This window comes from Stegostoma tigrinum, chromosome 25, assembly GCF_030684315.1.
Source record: "Stegostoma tigrinum isolate sSteTig4 chromosome 25, sSteTig4.hap1, whole genome shotgun sequence".
NCBI lineage: Eukaryota > Metazoa > Chordata > Chondrichthyes > Orectolobiformes > Stegostomatidae > Stegostoma > Stegostoma tigrinum.
In genome coordinates this window covers 50,531,052-50,552,527 of record NC_081378.1, presented here as the reverse complement: position 1 = coordinate 50,552,527, position 21,476 = coordinate 50,531,052, and the positions used below count along the sequence as shown (strand labels likewise).

Genomic DNA, 21,476 nt, shown 5'->3' with positions numbered 1-21,476 from the left:
ATGTGTACAGCATGGAAACAGATCCTTTGTTCTAACTTGCCCCTAGTCCCATTTGCCAGTATTTGGCCCATATCCCTCTAAACCCTTCCTTTCATGTTGCCATCCAGATGCCTTTTAAAAGTTGTAATTGTACCAGCCTCCACCACTTCCTCTGGCAGCTCATTCCATACACGCACCACCCTCTGTGTGAAAATGTTCCCCCTTAGGTCCCTTTTAAACCTTTCGTCTCTCATCTTAAACCTCTGCCCTCTAACTTTGGGTTAGGGTTAGGGTAACATCCTTATAAATCTTTTCTGAACCCTTTCTAGTTTCAGCCTTACTGAAGTCCATATATAGATCACACCTACCGTTCTCCCCTCATCAATCTTCTTTGTTATTTCTTAAAAAAACTCAATCAAGTTTGTAAGACTTGATTTCCCATGCACAAACCTATGTGGATTGTCCCTCGTCAGTCCTTGCCTTTCCAAATACACACAAATCCTGTCCCTCAGGATTCCATCCAGCAACTTGCCCTTCAGTGATGTCAGGCTGACTGGTCTCTCGCACCACTGCTTTTCCTTAATACCTTTCTTAAATGGTGTCACAATGTTAGCCAACCTCCAATCTTTCACACCTTACCTGTGGCTGTCGATGATATAAATATCTCAGCAAGGGGCCCAGCAATCTCTTCTCTCACTTCCCACAGAGTTCTGGGGTAGGCCTGATTGGGTCCTGGGGATTTGTGTTTTAAGACATGCAGCACATCATCTTCTGTAAGATGGACATTTTTCAAGATGTTGCTATTTATTTCCCCACATTCCATACCTTCCATATCCTCCTTTACAGTAAACATTGATGCAAAATACCCATTTAGTATCTCTTCCATCTCATGTGGTTCCACACATAGGTGGCTTTGCTAATCTCTAAGGGGCCCTGTTCTCTCTCTAGTTACCCTTTTATTCCTAATGTATTCATAGAATCCCTTTGGATACTCCTTTAAACAAAGCTATCTCATGTCCCCTTTTTTGCCCTCCTGATTTCCTTCTTAAATGTATGCCTTTATATTTTTACAGCATTTCACTCTTTCTCTGCTGCCTATACCTGACATATGCTTCCTTCTTATTCTTGACCAAAGCTTCAATCTCTGCAGCCACCCAGCATTGTCAGTACCTATCAGCCTTGCCGATCACCCTAACAGGAACATACTATCTCTGGACTCTGATCATCTCATTTTTGAAGGCTTTCCTTAACACTATGGCAGTCCCAGTCTGTGTTTGGAAAATAAAAATCCCCTCCTGTAACCACTCTATTATTCTTGCAGATAACTGAGATCTCCTAGGAAATTTGTTTCTTAATTTCCCCGCTGACTACTGGGGTGCCTATAGTACAATCCTAATAAGATGATCATCCCTTTCTTATTTTTCACTTCTACGCCAAATAACTTCCCTGGATGCATTCCCAGGAATATCCTCCCTAAGTACAGCAGTAATGTTATCCTTAACCGAAAATGCCATTCCCCCGCCTCTTCCCCCCCACCTCTATATCCTTCCTATAGCATCTATACCCTAGAACATTAAGCTGCCAGTGCTGTCCATCCCTGAGCCACATCTCTGTGATTGCTGTGATATTCCAGTCCCATGTTCCCAACCAGCCCTGAGTTCATCTGCCTTACCTGCTAGGCTTCTTGCATTGAAATAAATTCAGTTTAATTTATCAACCCTACCTCATTGTCTGCTCTGTTCCTGCCTGCCCTGACTGTTTGACTTACTCATTTCCCCAACTGTACCAGTCTCAGACTGATCTCTTTCCTCACTATCTCCTTGGGTCCCACCCTCCCCTTCCTAGTTTAAATCATCCTGAGCAGCTCTAGTAAATCTCCCTGCCAGTATATTAGTCCCCTTCCAATCCTGTATGGGTTACTTCTACCCAAGGAGAGATTCCAATGATCCAAAAATGAGAATCCTTTTCCCCCGCATCAGTTCCTCAGCCATGCATTCATCTGCTCTATCCTCCTATTCCTACCCTCACTGACTCGTGGATCTGGGAGTAACCCAGATCTGACTGCCCTTGAAGTCCTTTTTAAATCCCTGCCAAACTTCCTATATTCTCTCAGATTCTCGATTATCTCCTCCTCTGTGGTTAGTTCCAATGTGCACAACAAGCTCCTGCTGGTTCCTCTCACCTTTGAGAATATTTTGTACCGTCTCCAAGATATCTTTGACCCTGGTACCAGGGAGGCAACATTCCATTCTGATATCTTGCTGTTGGCCGCAAACCTCTGTCAGTGCCTCTGACTAGAGACTCCTCGACTCAATTGACTGCTTGTAACCTGACATAACCCCTCATTACATTAGAGCCAGCCTTAGTACCAGGCTGTCAGTGCTACATTCCTCTGAGAGTCAACTCCTACATTTTCCAAAACAGCATATTTGTTTGAGATGGGAATAGTGACAAGAGACTCCTACATGACCTGCCTCCCTCTTCTACCTTTCCTGGAAGTCCCCCATCTACCTGACTGTATGTTCAGTTTATCTCCCTTCTTGCAACTGCCATCCATCACATCCCCAGTTCCTGTAAATCACTCATTGCCTCGAACTGCGGCTCTACCCGATCCGTGCAATCCGATAGGATTCACAACCAAACACACTTCCTGCAGACGTAAACATCAGTAACATGAAAACTCCCCCTAATTTCCCACATCCAGTAGGAAGAGCACATCACTCTACTAAAGGCCATCTTTGCATCTTAACAATATACAGACCCAGAAAATAACACAGACTTACTGCTCTGGGCTAACTTAGCACCTATGCTTTATATTTTTAAAGTTTAATCAAGAGATAGATCTCAATAAAAACATATAATCAAAATAGAACACACTCTACTCACCAATGTAGACTTACAAACAAAAACTAGCCACTTAGCTGCTCCCCTGCTGTGATCTCCCCACACAGGTTTCTCCAAGATCAACTGTGAATTTTGCTGTTTGTTTATTTTTCTTAGAAAAACTCAGTTATCCAGAGGTACTTGAAATCAAACAGCAGGGGCAGTAACTGAAGGTCCATTGCTGGGTCAGACAGCAGTGTAGATTTTTTTTCTCTGTTGATTCACCTCCCTGTAAGTGGTCACTGCCTTTGTCTCCCTTGCTCCTTTTTTAAAGGTGCCGTTGTTTTGATCTTTTTCTCCAGAGTTCCAAAACAATGCAACACCTTAAACAGTAACTACTCCTCCTAGATTTGAGGAAATCAGCTCCAATACTGAAAATACCTAAAAAAGGAGCAGCTTTCATAGCCACAATTTTTATTCCTGTCCTCCATCTTAGATTACCCATAATCCTACTTCATACACACCTCTCGAGAGCATGCATGTGCATGTGCATACCTACACACATACAATCTGAATCACTTACACTATTTTCCCGTGTGTCTCGCACACAAACACACACTTTCTCACGATGTCTCTCATACCCTTTCTCTCACACTGTCCGTCACCATACATTCCGTCTCTCACGCACGTACACATTCACACTCTTACATAACCTCTCTTTCTCACTCACGCGCACACACACCGTTACACACACACACACCTTCTCCCTCCGCACTCCCCCCCCCCCCCCCCGCCCCGAAGTGAAGCGTTGGGTAAACATTGCCTCCTTTATTAAGTATCATCTGGTTAAGGGGAATGGTTTGCGTGGGAGTCAGCCTGTCAGGGCCAGCTGCTACCTCCATCGTTGTGAATGCTTGTTACCATATATGATGTTCACTCTCTCTCACGAGTTGGCAGTCCTTCAGCTTGTGCGCAAGCTAAACTTCAGCTTCAAACCAAGAAATCAAGTTTCACGTGACAGCCCTGCACATGTGTTTCCATTCTGTGTGAGAATGATCAGAAGGGAGTAGGTTTATACTCTGCAGCTCACCAACAACACTCAGGACTGCAATAATATCCCTGCAAGTGACAAAGGGTCAGGGCACAGCACAGTTCCAGAGAGCTGAGCAGAGCTGATTGCCATTCATACTTCATAATACAATTATCATCTTACAAAGCCCTGTTATGCATTACAGAACAGCATTGGTAGAACAACACAAAGCATAGAACAGAAATAATACAACAGATTAATTTAGTAAGCAACAAATTATTGACAAACAGTTTATTTATATTGATCTGGGTCAGTAGTAATTCAGCAATGTGTGTTGATCTGTCTATAAGTGAGTATGTGTGTGTGATTGTCAGTGCATACTTGTATAATGTGAATATAAGGTGTATGTGTAGGTGTGTACATGTGATGGGGTGTGGAGATCACAAGCAATGGTGTGTGGCATGGTTAATTTGGCATAACACTCACAGGGGGTTTATCCAACACTGTCTGATCTACTTTATGTATCTGATTCTCAAAATTCAGAAACATCCATTTACCAGCAACACGAGGTTCCATGATGAATCCTCATTTGCTATTAGAACTGTTGGATATATATCTGCTGTCCACAACATTCGTGAATCTCATTTAGTTTTGGACAGTAATTAGATTATTTAGTCAGTTACACTGTGCGTAGTTATGTGTTTAGGATATTACATTACTTCCTTAGGATTTGTGGAAGAATTGAATATTTAAGCAGTAGTTCAATCACAGGATATCTGGATTGATTTATGTTACACAGTGTTGTATTGTCAGGAAGGAGTTTGGAGTTCATTATTAGGCAGGATCACTGATTCTACATGGGAGTGTTCCAGTGGGACCACATTCATAGCTGTGCTAGAGAGTCAGATCACATACTGGCCTAAGCAAGCCTTCTCTAGGCAGTGTGGGAAGTTAGAACTAAAACAAATGCTCTAAGCTTCCAAGGTTAAAGTATGAAAATGACGGTCAGAAAACAATTAACACTTGTAACAATTTTATAACAGCTTTTAACTTTTCATCGTGTTAATCACTTATGAAATCCATTCTTACTGGTGTATATGGCTAAATTCAGCTCTGTTGAGGTCTCACAGTGTCCCTTGAATCTGACATTGAACATTTGAAGGTGGTTTTGATGCTCATTGAATGTCTAATTAGTGATAAAGCACTTTGGAATGTTCCGCAGTCATGAAAGTCTGTATATAAATGTAAGTCTGTCTCCCCTTAAAGAAGTCTCTCTACAGTTGAGGTTCAGTAGTCACCCTGATGCTTTACAAAGCTGTTTTAGAAGGAGGGGTGTAATTACAGTGTGACTCACTTATCTGGGTAGTTTCCATTATTAATTTAGACATTGGGATTTACAATGGAAAACAGTTGACAGTATGAAGTAAAACCTCACAGTCGGGTAGTGATACTGTCATATGATTTTCAATATACATTCAAAATATCTGAGTTCCTCCCAGTGTCATTCCCACGTGTTGGTTACAGGCAACTTCCAGAATGCACACTTTCAATTACAATATTCTTGAATTATGAATGTCATAGATCAATTTTGATTGCTACAATGTAAATATGAAAAAATAATTGTGAGCAGAGTTTTGAATTTAAATCCAAATCCCTGGGTGTAATGGAAATGAATCATTAATACACTATCAAACTTTGAAATTTACTCGCATTCCCTGCTGTAGAACTAATTCATGAAGAAATAATTCTCTAAGTCAAAGAACTTTCTCAGTGTGTGACTGCTTGTATTCCTCATTATTAAAAACAGAAGGAAGTTCTGCAGGATTCCAAACCGTACTATTAGAGGAACATAGGCCATAAAATGCAAAAGAATTGATTATATCAGCTAAAGTACCGTGAAACATGTATTTTAAAACATCTTTGCACCTTTTCAACCAGCTTTGATTAGGTTGCTTGGAGTGGCTGGGAATGAATTTGGGAGGTTACTGAGTATGGCACATTAGGGGACATGGTGGAGTAGTGCTAATGTCACTGGACTAGTAACCCTGAGGCACAGACTAATGCTCTAGGACCTTGGTTCAAATTCCACCAAGGAAATTAAATTCACCAAAAGGACGTGGGAGTCAAATCTAGCAGCAGTAATTGTCACTAAAATCCATCTGGTTCCCTGACACCCTCTGGGGAAGTAAATCAGTTATCCTTAAACTGTTTTGATCTACATGTGACTCCAGACCATTGATAATTTCCCAGATGCCATTCAGGGACCTTGTGGTATTTGCCACCTCTACCAGTGTGTGGCACTGGGTAAGGGTTATTTGAGGGAGTTCACTGTCAACATTTTGTCCTTTGTTTAAGCTATGTCTGTAGTGATTAGTGACAGAGGATACAGCACCATACAGTATCTACAGCAGAAGCCCTGTCTTTAAATAAAAAGGTTCATTGTATGATGGCAATAATGTTCAGGCATAATTGTCAGGATCTTTAAAAGTTCTGTCTAGTTATTTCTGTTGGTCTTCCTCAGGCCCTTGCTGCTGATTGACTGATAATCCTTTTCCTTGTTACCAACAGATGTACATTGGAGGGAAGCTGCTGTTTGCTGACCACATTTTTAATGGGTACAGTAACAGTATGAAGGATCTGATGAAGCAGATTACCAGAACATACGATGACTACGCCAATGGCCGCCACCTACTGTATGACTTCAGGTTCAGGTATTTTATCAAATGTCGTTTTGTCAGCAGAATCGATGTTAACTTCAGTCAGCCAGCCGTTTGGTAATACTCCGTTAGCACAGGAATCTCACAAAGGTTTGAAGAGGCAACAGAACAAACGCAGTAATTTCTGTGGTTGGCTCAGCAGTTCCTGACGATGCAGTGATACAGCAATGCTCATGAATGCACTCACTGGCTGATGCAGTGGACCCAGTGATATTGCAGTTGTCTCCAATGCGCTCACTGGCTGTTCTTGAGACAGAATTTCTCACTTTAGTTTTTCATCTTGAGTTGGAACTGTTATTTAAGATTCCCCAGGGAGCAGTGGGAAAACAATCAGCCTTTCCCATTCTTTTCCGCCTACTCACATCCACAACTCATTTTGGCTGTTCCTGGGCAAAGTCTCACTGTGGGAACTGAAAGGAAGGGGCCTCAGTTTACAAACTTTACATCAGCGAAGAGAGGGTGGCCTCAATTCTAAACCCCACCCCCTCCCAGAAAGATTGAGATTTCTGGTAGTGGAGCAGTCTATAATAAATCGAGGTTGACGCCACTTCCTGTCCTGCTTGGCTCCATTCCATGTGGGAAAGCTGGGGAATGCTGTCAACGCAATGTCAGCACAGCATGGGATGGAATCTAACCCTGAGCAGAACCCAAGATTTCCAAAACCCATTGGTCAATAGTGTTTAATTTGATTTACTACCTATCTGCAAGCCACACTAAATTCCCTCTGTCATACCACTGCCCAATAACCAACTCTTCCTCTCTGGCAGGCCCTCATGTTGCTACCAGTCTAATTCAATGGTTTTAGAGACGGTTGATGAGTTCAATGTACAATCTACAGGCTTTTTTTATTCACTGATGGGATGTGGGTCTCCGGGCTTTACTGCCCATCCCTAGCTGTCCTTCGAAGGTGGTAGTGAGCTGCCTTTTGAACCGCTGCTGTCCGTGTACCGTAGCACTGTCAGATATGGAGCAGATGGTTGAATAAATAAGGTGTTGGGAGGTTTGTATTCCCTCCAATGTCTCCACTTCACGTGTGTGTGTGTGTGTGTGTGTGTGTGTGTGTGTGTGTGTGTGTGTTCCCAATGAATTCTCTGTGTAGTCACAAGCCAGGGAGTCAGATTCTGTTTTGATCTCTTTGATTTGATTTTGACTTTGATTCGATTTGATTTATTATTGTCACATGTACCTGAAAAGTTTTGTCTTACGCACAGTACAGGCAGATCATACCATACAAAGTGCATTGGGGTAATAGAACAGAGTGAAGAATACAATTTTAGTGCCACAGAGAAGGTGCACCATCAGTGAGATCAATATTAGATTTGAAATTTGAGAGGTCCATACCAAAGTCTTAAAAACAGTGGGGGGACGAGGCTTTTCTTGAAACTGTTGGTATGTGTGTTTAAGCTTTTGTATCTTCTGTCCGATGGATAAATTTGGAAGAAATTATAACTAGGGTAGGAGGGATCTTTTGATTATGTTGGTTGCTTTCCTGAGGCAATGGAAAGTGTAGATGGAGTCAATGGATGAAAAACTGGTTTGTGTGATGGACTGTACTGTGTTCACAGCTCTAGTTTCTTGCAGTCTTGGGAAAAGCAATTGCTATACCAAATCATGATGTATCCAGGTCAGATGCTTTCTATGGTGCATCAATAAAAATTGGTAGAAATCATTATGGATGTAGGGAGGCGATGGTCTAGTGGTATTATTGCTAGACTGCTAATCCAGACACCCAGATGACATTCTGGGGACCCAGGTTCGAATCCCACTATGTAGAATTTGGAATTCAATAAAAACCTGGAATTAAGAATCTAATGATGATTATGAATTGATAGTTGGGAAAAACCCTCTGGTTCACTGATGTCCTTTTAGAGAAGGAAACTGCCATCCTTACCTGGTCTGGCCTACACGTGACTCCAGATGCACAGCAATGTGGCTGATTCTAAACTGCCCTCTGGGCAATAAGTGCTGCCTAGCCAGTAACACCCCCCTCCCCTTAATGAGTAAAGAGGGTATGTTGAATTTCCTTAGCCTCCTGAGGAAGTAGAGATATTGCTGTGCTTTTTGACCACAGCATTAACGTGGGTGGACCAGGACAGATTGGACAGGAACTTGATGCTCTTGACCATCTCCACCTCAGCTCCACTGATGTAGACAGGGGCATATCCTTCCTGAAGCCAATGACCAGCTTTTTCATTTTGTTGGCATTGAGGGAGAGTTTCTTATCTTTACATCATGCCACCAAGCACTCTATCTCTTCATGGATATATATCTGAAGTGCTGGCGTTGTCCTCCTGCAGGTACTGAGTTTCATGTCAAGCAGTTTCTTTGGGAATCTGGTGCCACAAACACAATTGAAAGGTCTTGCTAGTGGAGCTGGTTTGGACCGATTAACTTGGGAAAGGATGCTGCTGTTAGACTGTGTTTAAGCATAATTTTAAAATCCAGTTATTACCATCATTCAAAAATTATCCAATGCCTTTCACTATGGAAAAATCGCAAGGAAAATCTTTTTTGCCCGGAGGTGGTGGGAATCTGGAGTATACTTGGAGGGTAGTTGAGATGGGAAATTTCATAACCTTTACAGAAGATGAGCACTTAAAATGTTAGAACATTCAAGGCTATGAACCTAGTGCTGGAAAGTGGGACAAGTGTAGTTTTGGCTGTACAGACTTGATGGGCCAAAGGGCTGGTTCTGTACTGTCTGATTCTATGACAACAATCTAGATTCTTTAATCTCTCCTCCTAACTCAAATTCCTCATTCCTGGGATGACTCCCGTATATCGACACTGACACCACTTCAGTATTTCACATCCTTCCCAAAGTAGGGTGCCCAGAATTTGACACTTCATTCCAGTTAAGACAAATGATTCACAATAATTTCCTTCCTTTGTACTCCATGTCTCTGTTTATAAACCTGAAGATCCCATGTGCCTTTTTTTTGTTAAACAGCCTTCGCATTTTGCCCTGTCAAATCCAAAGATTTGTGTACACGCTGGTCTGGTACCTCCGCCCCTCATTTTAAACTCATCCTGATTGCATGTATATTGCACCTCCCCACTCTTCCTTTCAGAGCAAATGCGTAACTTCACCACTACATGCTATTGATGTCTATTAATATCCATAGCAAAATCAGGATATTTGTTCAGCCTCTTTAACATTAAAAGCCCTGACTGGAAGAGAGCGAACAAGAATGGTTCAAGAAAGTATTAGGGCGTCTAAGACCATAAGACATAGGAGTGGGAGTAAGGCCATTCGGCCCATCAAGTCCACTCCGCCATTTAAATCACGGCTGATGGGCATTTCTGCTCCTCTTCCTTGCACACTCCCCGTAGCCCTTGATTCCTTGTAAGATCAAGAATTTATCATTCTATTTGTAGCCGTAGTGTCACTATCCCTGGACTGGGAGGCCTGGGTTCAAGTCCTACCTGCTCCAAAGATGTGCAGTAACATCTCAGAACAGGTCGATTAGAAAAAAAAATTGGTAAAACGTTCAGGCAGATGACCAGAAACCTGGCCAAAAAGAAACATTTAAGGACATGAAGGAAGAAAGTAGAACAGAAATGAGAGAGGCTGGAAGATTTCTGGAGGGAATTCCAGAATTTCAGGTCTCTGCAGATAAGGCACAATAACTATTGGTGACTAGAGACTGAGATGCACCAATTACTCAGTCATTGTGGTATTCTGTCTGTGGAATTGTAACAAAATGTTAGTCACATTTTTTTAAACCATGAAGGACTTTGCTTGAGTCATTTGGGATGCTGTATCCTGAATTATTCCAAAGTTAAATGAGTACAATGGCTACATCATGAAGTTCCTTTCCATGGTGAGAAACTATTCCAGATTAGAATCATAAAATCTTTACAGTGTGGAAACAGGCCATCAAGTCAGCACTGAACTTCTGAAGACCATCCCAGTCAGACCCACCTTCCCTACCCTATCTCTGTAATCCTGATATCCCATGGCTAACCCACCTAGCCTACACATCCCTGGATGATGTGGGCAATTTAGCATGGCCATTCCACCTAACTTGGACTTATTTGGGCCTGGTTTCTGTTTGCCCAGTTTGGGGAATTTCCCTGCCCTGTAATAGTCTATAATGTACCACAACTAAGAAACAATCACTGTGGCTCAACAGTAAAAGTCAGTCAACTCTTGACAGCTCCATGTCCATGTTCTTAATGTTGTGTCACTATTAATGCTCATAAAGTTACTGGTGCTCAGCATCGCTTCTACCAGCCTTTGAGATAGTAGTAAATGCAGAAGTGTCAAGCCCTGAATGATTCTGGGTGAAGTTGAGAGGAAGACAAGGCAAAGTTCCAATCCAGACATGAAGAAGGAACTCGGGATTGATCCAACCGAAGAACACTGGGAAAATAGTTTAGAGTTTGTACAGTATTGACCAGACAACCAATAGAGATAAATGTCTCAGGTAGCAGCAAAGAAGGGGAAAGGGCAAAACAGGAATAAATCATAAACAAAAAGAAGAACTCGGGGACACAGTTTGAAAATTAGAGGTCTCCCATTTAAATTAGAGGTGAGGAGAAATAACTTCTGCTAGGGTCTTGAGCCTGTGGAATGCTCATCCTCAGAGACATGATATCATTGAGTAGTTTTAAAGTTCTTTTTTTCTCTATTCATTTATAGGATGTGGGTGTCGCTGTCTGAGCTGGCATTTATTGCCCGTCCTTAGTTGCCCTTGAGAAGGTGGTGGTGGGCTACTTTCTCCTGCAGCCACTGCAGTCCTCCTGCTGTGGGTTGACCTACAATGCCATTAGGGTGGGAATTCCAGGATTTTGACCCAGCGACAGTGACAGAACAGTGATATATTTCCAAATCAGGGAGTCACGTTTTTAACAGGGGAGTCAAAGAGTTTCAGGGAATATGGAGTCAAGGACAAAATTAGCGCAGTCTTGAACATGTCAAATGGTGGAGGAGGTTACACGGGTCAAATGGCCTAATTCTGCTCCTAATACAAACGTAACTCAGCAGAGAGGGAGGAGGACCTATTTAGCAAAAGGTTAGATATTGGAGAGTACACATCATCAAGATCTCTAACACAAGGAACAGTGACACTGTACAACACAGTCCATGTCTACTATTGATTACTTCCAACATGGTTGACTTCAAAAAGAGGTTGGCTGAGAAGGTAGACACCTCCATCAGCATCGAGCTTCTTGGGCACTGTCCTGGAGCATCAGCATAGATTCTCTGAGTCTAGGCCTGGAAACTGAACCAGCTCAGGGGTGAGATTGTCACTTGATTGAGGCACAGTTGACCCTCTCTAATACACTATCTATGAGGAAGCTGTTGTGTGCTATACTATGAAACTGCCATTAAGTGGATAAAATAAACAATCCGTAAATTACATGTCTGGTCAGAATTGCTGCCAGTTTGTTAAGGTTAGCTTTTATGTGGGTGTTGCTATATAATGAAACAGGCTTCTGTTTTTCTACTGCTGAAGATAACTAAGTATTTTGATGCTTGCATTAGTTGTTAAAAAACCTTCTGTAATTTCTTTTCACTTAACAAAGTATAATATGTTATGTGGCAGTAACTAGATGTCCAATCATTCTTAAATCCACTGTGGAAGATGACAGTTTATTGTAAGATCTGGCACGACTTTTCAAAGACTTGCTGAACCAAATCATTAATCTGAAACATGTTATCGACAAGTCTTATCTCCTTTCCTCAGTTCCGTTGGATCCACGATGCCAAGTACCACACAGGATGACACATCTCTGCAACGTCAGGTTGATCAGAGTGCAAGACCCAAATCAGAAACCTCTTTTAAGCCAGCCATATGCATCTTTCAGTCCGCTAACAGGTAGAAAGCGTGGATTCTGGATGCCATGGGAATGGGAATGGGGGTGGGTCCCCACTATGCCAACATATCAGCTATTACGCTACTGAGGCAAAGTCTCAGCCTTTGTTCCTGGTATCCCGCGTTACATAATCTTGAGCCAGTAAAGTGATGATGGGCTTAATGTAATTAACCAAGAGAAAGGTAGTGTAGTTTCCTGACTGCTGTACATCTAATGACTTGAATCTTAGATGATCAATGACACCAGAATTGGACAGCCGGGGAAAGACCATTCAGCCCGTTTTATCCTTGCCAACTCTTTGCTATTACAGCCCAATCGTTGTCCACTCTTTTGTGATCTTGCTTTTTTTTGTTTCAAGTATTTGCCCAACATTTCCTTAGAAAGGTGAACAGTCTCTGCCTGATCACTTTCAGCAACAGTTCCCAGGTGCTCAAAGCCTGCTCATGAAGACTGTAACTCCTGATGGACTCTCAGTCACTATCATAACCTGATGCCCCTGTGTTAATGAGATTCCAACCACATTTCGTAGAATCATACAATCCCTACAGTGTGGAAACAGGCCCTTTGGCCCATCAAGTCCACACCGACCCTCCAAGTATCCCACCTAACCCACGCATCCCTGAACACTAAAGGCAATTTAGCATGGCCAATCCACCCAGCCTGCACATCTTTGGATTATGAGAGGAACGCGGAGCACCTGGAGGAAAATTTCCTCCACACTGAGTCTGAATCATTGTAATCACAGTGTTCATTTTTCTTGGCACTTACTGTGCTCCTTGGGAAACAAATCCAAGTCTTCCTCCTGGTATTGTCATCTTGTGATTTTTGTTTTGCCGTCTCGTTAGCTTGAATGCTTTTTTACAGTCACATGCCCTAAAATGCACACTCCTTTATGGTGGTCCGACTCAAACTTTGCATTAATTTCTGAATATTTATATTTTTGTATATTCCCTCCATTTTATTAAAACTTGCTGCCTTGTCATTTTGATGGGAGGGTTTAGACTGACCATACCGGGCTGTTGAAAATCAACTGTGCTCCTTGTCCAGACCCTCCAACAATGCTGACTCCCTCGTCTGTTTGCTCATCACTTGCCTTCCCAGTTGTCATGTTCCTGTGGGAGTGTTTTACCAGTTTTGCCAGATGTATAGGCAGGTGGGGGTTCGCTGTAAGCAAATCTGGAGATGGGCCAGTGATTTCGATGGGTGTCAATGTGTATGGGATAGGGCGGGAGGGGGAAAGTGGAGTGGTAGGTGATTACAGAAATAGCAGCACTTCCCACAGTCCAAAACCTTTATAAATACTTAACTGTCCCCATCAATGCCCAGCAAGTCAGAGCAGTATCTGTGCTGTGAGGAGCCAGCAGCAAGAGTGGAGAATGGGCAGAAAATAGGAGAATGTAGTCATGTCCCAGAATCAGATGCAGTCTTTCTTTTCTTTTCCAGGGCTGTAACCATCCAGGATTTCATCGCTTTTAGCTTGACTCAGAGAAACATTTGTTGCGATGCAGAGAGAATTCCAGCGGAAACAATGGAAAGCATGCTGGAATGCTGTTTCCAAAGACCCAACTGAGAGCTGTCTGAGAAGCAGAGAACTATTGCTTGTACATTGTAGATAGAATACATCAGCTAGTGTACTTTCTACAGTTCCTACCTGATAACAATCACTGTTAAACTGTTGTTAGTTCTTACCAAATATAGCCGGAAGAAATGGTTGTGCTGCTCCAAGAGTTCCATGTTATCCTTAATCTTAGTCATCAAACATTTTAAGATTACCACAATCACATTCAAAATTCAGGATCTGAGTGGGTAGAAGATGTTGCCTTTCCTGAGAAGAATGCATCAGGTTGATCAGTAAAAGCACATTACCGCAGGGATCGCCACTAACAACACATTCACTGAGGGACCATCACTAAAGTTACATTCGCTGAGGGACTGTTAATACATTCACCCAGGGTCCATCACTGAAGTCACATTTGGCTATTGGCACAAACCATCAGTTGACATTCCAGGATTCAGTGCTCCAGTCTGTTTCATGAATGTGTATACTATTTCATTCTACATTAACAAAAGCCAAATTCCTCCCACATTCCTAATGAAGTCTAGTTTAATCTAATGTTTCCCAAACCAGTCCTGGAACACAGCTATGCTTCCACTATTGGGTCCAGACTCCTCACTATAGCACTGAAACCGCATTGTATAAAGGCACAGATTTTTTTTTCTAATTCACCTGTGGGATGTAGCCAATGCTGCATTTATTGCCTGTCTCTAGTTACTCTTAAGTAGGAGGTGGTGAGCTGCCTTCTTGAACTGCTGCAGTCCATGCGTGTGCTGTAGGTTGACCTACAATGTCCCTGGGGAGGGAATTCCAGGAATTTGACTCAGCGATGCTGAACGAACAGTGATGCATTTCCAAGTCAGGATGGTGAGTAACGTGGAGGGGAACTTGCAGGTGGTGATGGATCTACATTTGTGTCTGAAGTTAATACTGTGGACTCCCAGCGCAACTCCCTCCCAAATGAATACCACTGTGCTGCCACCTCTGAGTCTGTCCGGCCGGTGAGATAGGGAAATGTGTTGGTCATGTCTGGGACATTGCAAGGTATGAGATGTAAGTATGATTATTTCAGGCTGTTGCTTGACTCATCTGTGGGGCAGCTGTCACAATGGTGGAGGACTTTTGCGGGGTTGACCGGGTTGTTTCTGCCACTAACTTTTCCATTGTTTAGGTCAATGCCAGATGATCCATCTGGTTTCACTTGTTTTTTTTTTGTTGAGATTTTGTAATGATTGATACAACTGAGGGGCTTTCTGGGCTATGTCAGAGGGCAGGTGAGTGACACAACCACATTGCTGCAGGTCTGGACTCAAATGTAGGCCATACTAGGTGAGGATGGCAGATTTCCTTCACTATATTAGGAAGCCAAATGAGTTTTTTTTCTAACAATTGGCAATGATGTCGTAGTCATCGTTGGATCCTTAATTCCAGACACTTATTGAATTAAAATTCCACCATCACCTATGACAGGTGTCCAGAACAGTAGGTGAGTTTCTGGATTAATAGTCTAGTGACAATGCCACTAGGCCATCGCTTCCACAGATACTGAGCCTCTTCCATTTTAGTGCCATCTTTGACATTGTCAACCACACTGTCTTCTCGTTTGCCTTCTTCATATTCCATTATAAATGCCTTGTCCTCCCGTACTATTTGGTAATACTTTCAATTTAGTCTACAGTATTTGCTCATCGACATTAGCAGACCAAAGGCAGATTGAGTGGCCACTTTGTGGACAACCTCAGTTCAGTTCACCTTGTGACCTTTAATCTCGGGTTACCCGACATTTTAATTTTCCATCTCCTCTGCTGAGATCCCTTTGTCCTCAACTTTGTGCAGTTTTCCGGTGAAGCTCAAAGTACAATGCCTCACCTTGAGACTAAGCACCATACAACCTACCACACTCAAACTGAATTCAACATTTTCAAACTTTTCCACCTGCCCATCTGTTGTCTTTTCCTTTGGTGTTGATTTTACTTTCACTCTTTTGGACGGTAACTGTTAATTGTTCTGCCATTCACATCTCCTCTAGATATTTCTTCCCTCATTTTTTATTCCTTCCTGATATGTGAGAGTGGCTCGGTGGGCCAGCATTTATTGCCTGTCCCTAATTGCCCTGAAGAAGGTTGTGATGAGCTCCCCTGCTCTGTTACCACTCTCTCACTGGTCTTGCACCATTAACCATTTTTTAAAAATCTCTATGTTCCTTTTACAACTGTCACCCCCTTCCTGTGATTTAAAACCTGTTAAATCCCTAACTCTGACTGTCAATTCTGTTTCTGTTTCTCCACAGAGACCTGCAGAGTTTCTTCAGCACTGTTTTTATTTCAGATTTCCAGCATCTGCAGTATTTTGCTTTTGTATCAGTCTTGGCCTCATCCTGTGTATTAATAACACACTAACCCTTAGCAATGTTTGAAAGAAGCACGTAGAAGGGAAGGAATGAATTTTCATTCACCATGACCTTGGACCGCAACGACTGAGTTCCACCTGTGTAACATCACCCAATTCTAACCTCCCTCAGTTCCTTTGCTGTTGAAACCCTCATCAATGATGTTGTTACCCCTAAACTTGATTATTCAAATACTGTGGAGTCCCGTCTTCCAGCCTCCAGCATCTTGAAGCCATTTGAAACCCTACTGCCCAAATCCTAACTCTCTCTAAATCCTGTAAACATGTAACCTTGCTGGCTGACATTGGGTCCCAGTTAAGTAATGCCTCAATTTTAAAACTTTTGTTGTCATTTTCAAATTCCTCCATGCTCAACCCCTCTCTATTTCTATAATCTCTTCCAGTTCTAATAACCCACTGAGATCTTTTGCATTCCTCCAATTCTGGCCTCTTGAGAATCACCATTGACAAGAATTTCTTTAGCTGCCAAGTTTTGGAATTCCTGTCCTGTGTGGCTCTACAACACAAAATCCTCTTGTCAAAGATGTGTAAACATACACTGCCCCATCCCCCTAAGTTTAAAACTTTGACTGATGTTGCCTTGTTAAATCAAAATGTATCATTTCACACCTCCGTGTGTTAATGCCCTGACCATTTTGCTAGGGAATTGAACAGTGTCCCTCTGTTCTTTTCCAATGTGTTCCTTTCTGCTTCAGTGTTTGCTGCGTTTCTGGGTTCAGTATCATCTGCCAAGTGTAATACAATAGACTTTGAACCCAGGTCTAAGTCATTATGCAGAAGCTACAGTCTGAGAGGTGAATGGTCGTTGGGTGAGTTTAATCAGCTGAGAGTCTAAAGAAACTAGGTTCTTGCAGCAGCTAGCATTCAGTTCTTCAGTTTCAAAGGGCAGCTCAACTTTCTTGACTGCAAGTGTCTGAGCGCTCATGTGCATGCATTTCCATCTCATTAAAACTGAAATTAAAGTCGTCCTTCTCAATTAACTTCTAACCAATTGAGAGATCCTTCCTTTCAAATATGACTGCATATAACAGGTATGTATCTGTGACAACAAGGTGTGGAGCTGGATGAACACAGCAGGCCAAGCAGCATCAGAGGAGCAGGAAAGCTGACATTTTGGGTATAGACCATTCTTCCACTGTGAAGCCCACAGTTCCTATTATCTCTGTATTTGCGACCTTAAGGTTTTCTTGGACTATGGGGTAATTATTTGCTGCTTTCCCCACATTGTGATACGTGACGTTTGTAACATGTTGCAGCATTACGTGTTCAGGTACAAAAGGGTGAAGGGGAGGAGTCTGGCTTTGTTTGTGAGCCATCTTAAAGCCCCAAGGGCTAAGAGAAGGGAGATAGAAAGACCTGGATGTGAGTTTGCTTGCTGAGCTGGAAGGTTCGTTTTCGTGAAAACGAACCTTCCAGCTCAGTGAGCAAACTCACATCCAGAACCTCAACCTGAGCTACAAATCTTCTCAAAACTCGATTTAAAGACCTGTTAAAGCTCAGACTGCTAAAGGGAGGGAGGATCAGTGGGGCAAGGATGGAACATGATCTAAATGGGTGTGATATCGGGCAAGGTTGGGACATGGTCTATCCAGGATGGGATACTCATTAGCAAGGAAGAGTCACAGGGTGCCTAGGATGTGTACCTTGCTGCAGGAAGCTCATTAGGGGTATTGAATCTGGTAGGGTAAGGTTTTGTAGAGGGCTTCATGCAAGTTGATGGTGCAAGTGGTCTTATTGATAGGGGAGCAGAACGCCCAAAGAGGCATTGGGACTCGGACCATTATGGATTCAGGGGACAAAATGGGGAAGTCAGTGAAAATGTGAATGGGGCCATTAGGGAACACAGGTGCTTGGGAGGGAAGTTAATAGATGATGTGGAGGATTGCATTAAACGTTTTCTTCCTAACAACAAATGTACTCTCACCTTCTTCAACTACTCTGGAATCTTGTTCATTTTTAGAAAGGCAGAATCTGAGTGAAACAAGATCTTTTGCTTGGGTGGAGTTAAAAATTAGAATTTTGACTGAACAGGTATCTGTTGTCGAAGACAGTCAGGATCTGACAGAGTTAACTGACATCACAAGATGCGCCTCTGATCTTTCAGGACATAAAGGACTGTTCCTGGGAGGAGCAAACCAGCAAAATCCGTCTCCTGCACGCTGTAGTAATTGTTCTTAAATATTAAAAGCAGTAGTTAGTCATAATGTGTATTCACTCTAAGGTCGAGCTTGATGTTTCACAAAACACAAGTATGTATACCTCAGAAACAATGTAACTAGTTACTCAGGGATACATAATAAACCTATTTATTGTTCTTATCTTCTGCCTATTATATCTAGGGGTCATCCTTTCCTACAGTATTAGTAACAAAAATTTTATGAAAATTTGCTAAATGTCAATTTCGGGAGTTTCATGGGCGGTTTCACTGCGTGAGCTGTTGTTAGTTTCCATATGCAATTCTCCGCAGCCTGCCTCATTATGGATCACACTCCTACAGAGCTGGGAGATGTGGACTGTCCGCAGCAGGCACCTTAAGGCCCTGGAGCAGTACTGCCGATGTTGCCTCTGCAAGATCCTGCAAATCCATTGGGATGAAAGGCGCACCGACACCAGCCATCCTCAACCAGGCCGAAGTCCACAGCATCGAGGCACTGCCTACCCTCGATCAGCTACGACGGAATGGGCACGTCAACCATGTGACTGACATGAGACTCCCCAGGCAGGCGCTCTACTCCCGGCTTCAAAAAGGCAGGCGAGCCCCAGGTGGTCGGAGGAATCGCTTCAATGATGCCCTCAAGGCTTCACTGGTGAGGTGCGACATTCCCACAGACACTGGGAATCACTGGCCCAAGACCGTTCAAAGTGGAGGAGGAGCATCTGGGAAAGACTCGAGCACCAAGACTTGCCACTGGGAATAAGTGGAAGCCCGGTGAAAATGGCGAAAGGGGTGCACTGCCACATGCACCCCCTTCCTACAACCACCTTCTGCCACAAGTGTAACAGAGCCTGTGACAGCCGCATTGGTTTGTACAGCCGCCTACGGACTCACCCTGGGAGTGGAAGAGAGTCATCCTCATCTGCGAAGGACACTGATGAATTAATGCCTCTCACAATATCGTGAGCTCAGCAATGGCAGAAATACTTGCTGTTTCAGGATCTCTTGGCAACCCCAGTGCCAAGCCATTTTTAAAGCACAGCCCTGAGCCAGATCAAATGCTATCAGTAGGCAGTGCCCTTCAACTTTGGAAGTGGGTAATGCAAAAAGCCTCTGAGGGTACATGGGTGGTACATGACTGCAAATACAAGTTTACTTGAGTAATTGTAATGCTATTTTACTAGCTGACTGTCACCTAGATGCAGCTACAAGAATAAGGCTACACAGATTAACCATCTTCAGTGCCATGCCTTTGTACTTGGGCAGGGTTTTTAACAAGTCATTTTTGTGGATGTTAGTTTTAAAGACATTAAGGAATGTTCAAGTAGTAACTTCCTGCAGTTTGATTATGAGGGTTCTAGTAAGATTTCTGGAGAAGTCCCAGAGGATTAGAAAACTGCCAAAGTAACACCTATATTTAAAAAGGCAGGGAGACTAAAATAGCTAACTGTAAGTCAGTTAGCTTAACATCTCTTGTTAGAAAAATGTTAGATTGTTACCTGTATAATAGATGTAATAACAGAGACACACATATGATCAAGTAGCATGGCTTCACAAAAGGGTAATCACACCTGACATATTTATTAGTTCTTTGAGAAGTGACTGAGCAAGGTACATAAAGGAGAACCAGAAGATTTTAATATATTTGGATTTCCAAAAGGCACAAGGTTTCACACATAAGGCTACATAACAAGATAAGATCCCATGGTCTGGGTTTCTGTAGAAGTCATATCAGACTCAACATAGACTCATAGAGATGTATAGGACAGTTCAACTTGTCCGTGCCAACCAGATATCCTAAATTAATCTGGTCCCATTTGTCAGTGTTTGGCCCATATCCTTCTAAACCTATTCATATACCCATACAGATACCTTTTAAATGTTGTAATTATACCAGCCTCTCCACCATTTCCTCTGGCAGCTCATTCCATACACACACCACCCTCTGCATGATAACATTGCCCCTTAGGTCCATTTTAAACCTTTCCCTTCTCACCCTAAACCAGTGCTGTCTAGTTTTGGATTCATGTACCCAGGGAAAAAGACCTTTGGCTATTCACCTTATCCAAGTCCTTTATGATTTTATAAACCTCTATAAGGTCGATCTTCAGCTTCCAATGCCCCAGAGAAAATAGTTCAGCCTCTCTGTCCAGCTCAAATCCTCCAAACCCTGGCAACATCCTTGTAAATCTTTCCTGAACCTTTTCAAGTTTCACACCCTCCATTTCTATTGCAGGGAGACCAAAATTGAGCACAATATTCCATAAGTGGCCTAACCAATGTCCTGTAAAGTGGCCTACATGACCTCCTGACTTCTCCTCTTAATGCACTGGCCAATAAAGGCAAGCGTACCACATGTCTTATTTACTACCTTGTCTATCTGTGACTCCACTTTCAAAGAACAATGAACTTGCACTGCAAGGTCTCTGTTCAGCAGCACTCCCCGGGTCCTTACCATTCAGGTATATAAGTCATGCCCTGATTTGCCTTTCCAAAATGTAGTACCTCACACTTATCCAGATGTTATGTTGCCTCCCAGATGCCAGGGTTAGGGATGTCTTGGATCGAGTCTTCAGGATTCTTAAGGGGGAGGTTGACCAGCCAGAAGTTATGGTACATATTGGTACCAATGACATAGCGAGGAAAAGGGATAAGTCCTGAAAAGTGAATATAGGAAGTTAGGTTGGAAGCCAAAAGGCAGGATGAACAGCGTAGTAATCACGGGCTAGTGAGGCTAGGAATAGAGAATGAGTGCAGCTGAACACATGGCTGCAGAGCTGCTGTAGGAGGGAGGGCCTCAGATATGTGAATCATTGGGATACCTTCTGGAAAAGCTGGGACCTGTACAGGAATGACAGTTTGCACCTGAAGTGGAGAGGCACCAATATCCTGGGTGGGAGGTTTGCTAGAGCTCTTCGGGAGGGTAATTTGGCAGGGGGAATGGGAGCTACAGATTAGAGGATAGGGTAGCTGGTGTACAGGCTG

The 21,476-nt window shown here is 42.9% G+C and overlaps 1 protein-coding gene across 3 annotated transcripts in view; it reads left to right on the top strand.

Annotated features, from left to right (window-relative positions):
* LOC125463314 (uncharacterized protein C3orf20-like) overlaps positions 1-17,672 on the top strand; it is a 180,379-nt gene extending 162,707 nt beyond the window's left edge. For all 3 annotated transcript variants that reach the window (XM_048554469.2, XM_048554467.2, XM_048554468.2), the window contains 3 exons: positions 6,401-6,543; positions 12,243-12,374; positions 13,816-17,672. In XM_048554469.2, coding sequence (XP_048410426.1) covers positions 6,401-6,543; positions 12,243-12,374; positions 13,816-13,942 — 402 coding nt within the window. In that variant the 3' untranslated portion in view covers positions 13,943-17,672. The remainder of the gene's footprint in view (positions 1-6,400; positions 6,544-12,242; positions 12,375-13,815) is intronic.
* The last annotated feature ends 3,804 nt before the right edge of the window (positions 17,673-21,476 follow it).